The sequence below is a fragment of the Oncorhynchus gorbuscha genome, linkage group LG15, assembly GCF_021184085.1.
Source record: "Oncorhynchus gorbuscha isolate QuinsamMale2020 ecotype Even-year linkage group LG15, OgorEven_v1.0, whole genome shotgun sequence".
Taxonomy (NCBI): domain Eukaryota; kingdom Metazoa; phylum Chordata; class Actinopteri; order Salmoniformes; family Salmonidae; genus Oncorhynchus; species Oncorhynchus gorbuscha.
This window is the reverse complement of record NC_060187.1, coordinates 30,018,931-30,021,838: the sequence shown is the minus strand read 5'-3', so window position 1 is coordinate 30,021,838 and position 2,908 is coordinate 30,018,931. Positions and strand designations below refer to the sequence as shown.

The 2,908-nt window shown below is 39.9% G+C and overlaps 1 protein-coding gene across 1 annotated transcript; it reads right to left on the bottom strand.

Annotated features, from left to right (window-relative positions):
• Positions 1 to 232: 232 nt before the first annotated feature.
• On the bottom strand, positions 233 to 1,024 carry LOC123996899 (dolichyl-diphosphooligosaccharide--protein glycosyltransferase subunit DAD1-like). Its single transcript, XM_046300720.1, has 2 exons — positions 551 to 1,024; positions 233 to 412 (listed from the first exon to the last, which is right to left on the bottom strand). Exons 1-2 carry the CDS (start codon positions 759 to 761, stop codon positions 282 to 284), a joined length of 342 nt encoding a protein of 113 aa, XP_046156676.1. The 5' UTR covers positions 762 to 1,024; the 3' UTR covers positions 233 to 281.
• Between the last annotated feature and the right edge of the window lie 1,884 nt (positions 1,025 to 2,908).

Sequence of the window (2,908 nt, the reverse complement as noted above, 5' to 3'; positions counted from 1 at the left end):
GTGACAGAAATTTGTAGAAGATGTAGGTATTATCACAGTCATTATTGATCGGCCCATGCACTTACAGTTAGGGTAAATTAGGGAGGCAAAATCTTATTGTATGAATGTTGTCTTGAGGTGACAGGTGCATTTTGGTCAAGTCTATTTCATTTCACAGATTAACAACAAACAAGAATCATGTCAGTAACATGCAGATTCATAACACTGGATAACAATTACTGTGAAGATGTACTTTGTGCATACTGTTCACACCTGGTCTGAGGGTTCAAATAATTTGTTTCTCAACCAATAAAATTAATGACCACGAGGTGCAGGACAGTGTGGGCTAATAAGAAATCGGCAAAGGCCCTCTCCTGGGATATGGACAGGAAGTCTCCTTTGTTATCTGGATTGATCTGGATACGCAGGCAGACTAGAAAAAAATGGAGTGAGTTGATCAGAAACCATTTCACAATAATGGTGGCTGCCATTGGTTGGCCTCACTGATGTACAATACAGCTGAATATCACAAGATTATGCCAATACATTTAGAGTTCAGTGTTTAAATTACCTCCCAGGATGAAGGCTCCAACACAAGATATGAACCCGGCCAGAAAGCTGTTGAATGGGAAGGTGCCAACCAGCAAGCAGTACAGAAACTGCAATGCACCAGTTAACAAGATGTAGAAAAGGTAGGCGTCGACCACTTTCAATTTATTCGATGTTTTGGTCCTGTATTCCTCCAAGAATCGAGAAATAACTGAAATGACCGAGTTAGACATGTTTTCTTATTAACAAAAGTCTCAAAACGTGCAAAGAGAATCAGGATGCAAGTCGCTTCCGTCAGATGCCGCACAAAAATGACGTGTCACTGAAACTGGGGTGTATTCATTACGCCCATTCTGCTGCCAAACGTTTCGTCTATTGCAAAACTGCGAACGGAAAAAGGTTAGTGTTATCCGGAATCCTTGGGACGTCCCTACCCTAAACCTACACCTCAGTGTCCTAAACACTAACCAGAGATATTACTGAAAGGATGCGATAGGAATTAAATTGGACAATGAATGAAAAAACAGGCTCATAAGCAAACATTTAATTTCTACACGGGTTGTAATTCAGCACGTGACAAATACAATTTGATTTGACATATAAAACCCCACCCAGCAGACCGTCGACCAATCGCGTTCGTTGTCATGCCGCTTTATACAATGGGTGGGTCTAATCTTGAACGCTGATTAGTTAAAACTGCATTCCAGCCTGTGTCTATTTGTGGTATGGTATATGGTGTGGTATATGGCCCATATATACCAAAGCTATGGGCTGTTATTAGGCACAAAGCAACACGGAATGCCATGATACAACCTTAGCCTTGTTATATTGGCCATATACCACAAACACCTGAGGTGCCTTATTGCTATTATAAACTGATTACCATCTAATTAGAGCAGTAAAATGACATGTTTTGTCATACCTGTGGTATACGGCCTGATATGCCACTTCTGTCAGCCAATCAGCAGGCAGGGCTCGAACTACCCAGTTTATAATCCACAAATGACCACTGGCTAAATATATTACTTTAAAATGCCTATTTACTCTGTTCCATCTGACTGTGCAATCCACTGTCTCATCAGCCCAGCCAGGCAATTAATAAACTTGATATCCACTATAAAAATCATCTAGGCATTATCTCACATTTCTTTTAGACTAACATGTATTTCAACAGTGGAGATTTGTATAAACCTTGCTGTCTGTCTCTCCAACATTTGCAACATTGTTTATTCAATTTCGATCTCCAGCAGTCCCATAGTACTGAACATATTGGGAGTCTGGGTGAGACAGACCGGCAGTATTTCTCAGCCAGTCAAAATCATGAATCAACGGGCATAATTTTTATGGATATATACAAAGAGATGTCAAATAGCCATAGTTGACTAGCTAACAAGCAAGGGATAAGGACTATTCCGGATTCCAAATTGAGCAGCAACTACTGAAAAAAATGAGCTCCTACAAATATTGAAATCTACATGGTTTTTAGAGTGAAGTACATTGGAAAAAGCAAAAGAACGGCAAGACTGAATTGGAGACAAAACAAGCAACAAACAAAGAAGATAGGCTTTGGAAAAAGTAACTTTTTTAAATTAAATTGTAGTTACCTTAGCTAGCTAAATTGTTTACCAGTTGCTAAGCAGTTGCTAGGGACTCTCCTGGAAGAAGCTAGCTAGCTAACAAAGAAGATCTAGTTAACAGAAGAAAAGACAGACAAAATAAGGACAGAAGAAAAAGTACATCAAAGTGAAACAGTTCTCTAAAAACACGAGATAATAGTACAAGAAACAACTCTGATATTCTCTTCTATCTTTTTGTCTGTTTCTATATTTTTTTCTAAAAACTCAACTTCAAAACACTCTCCTGCAACCCGCCTCACCAAATGTGGTGCGGATCTGTTGTTTTTTTCCAAAAGTATTATTCACCTTCATATCCGAAATCCACAACAGCAGCTAGCCAGAAGTTAGCCAGCTCACTAGCTAACGTTAGTATTCAGCTAACCACGGCTATCCTTTAGCTCGGAAAGCTATCGCCAGTTTTGTACAACGCGACTGATGACATTTCTCTGATACAGGCTATAGGTTAAATGTGCACCACCAAGTCAGAACAGTAGACTAAGTTATGAGGGGAAAAGGGACCAAATTATTAGGGTGAGGCACATGGGCTACTAACAGCTGGGTGAACATACACAACATACATGGGCTACTAACAGCTTACTACACAACATACATTAGTTACATCTCCCTGGCATATTACATAATTCATGCAGCAGCATACAATACATTTTTGGACTCCCTTGTGCTGTGCTCTCTTGAACAGGAAGGTGGCACGGCGGTCCTTTGTGGGCAAATTTTGTCATCTGCCTAGCATTCTCTGGATTTAT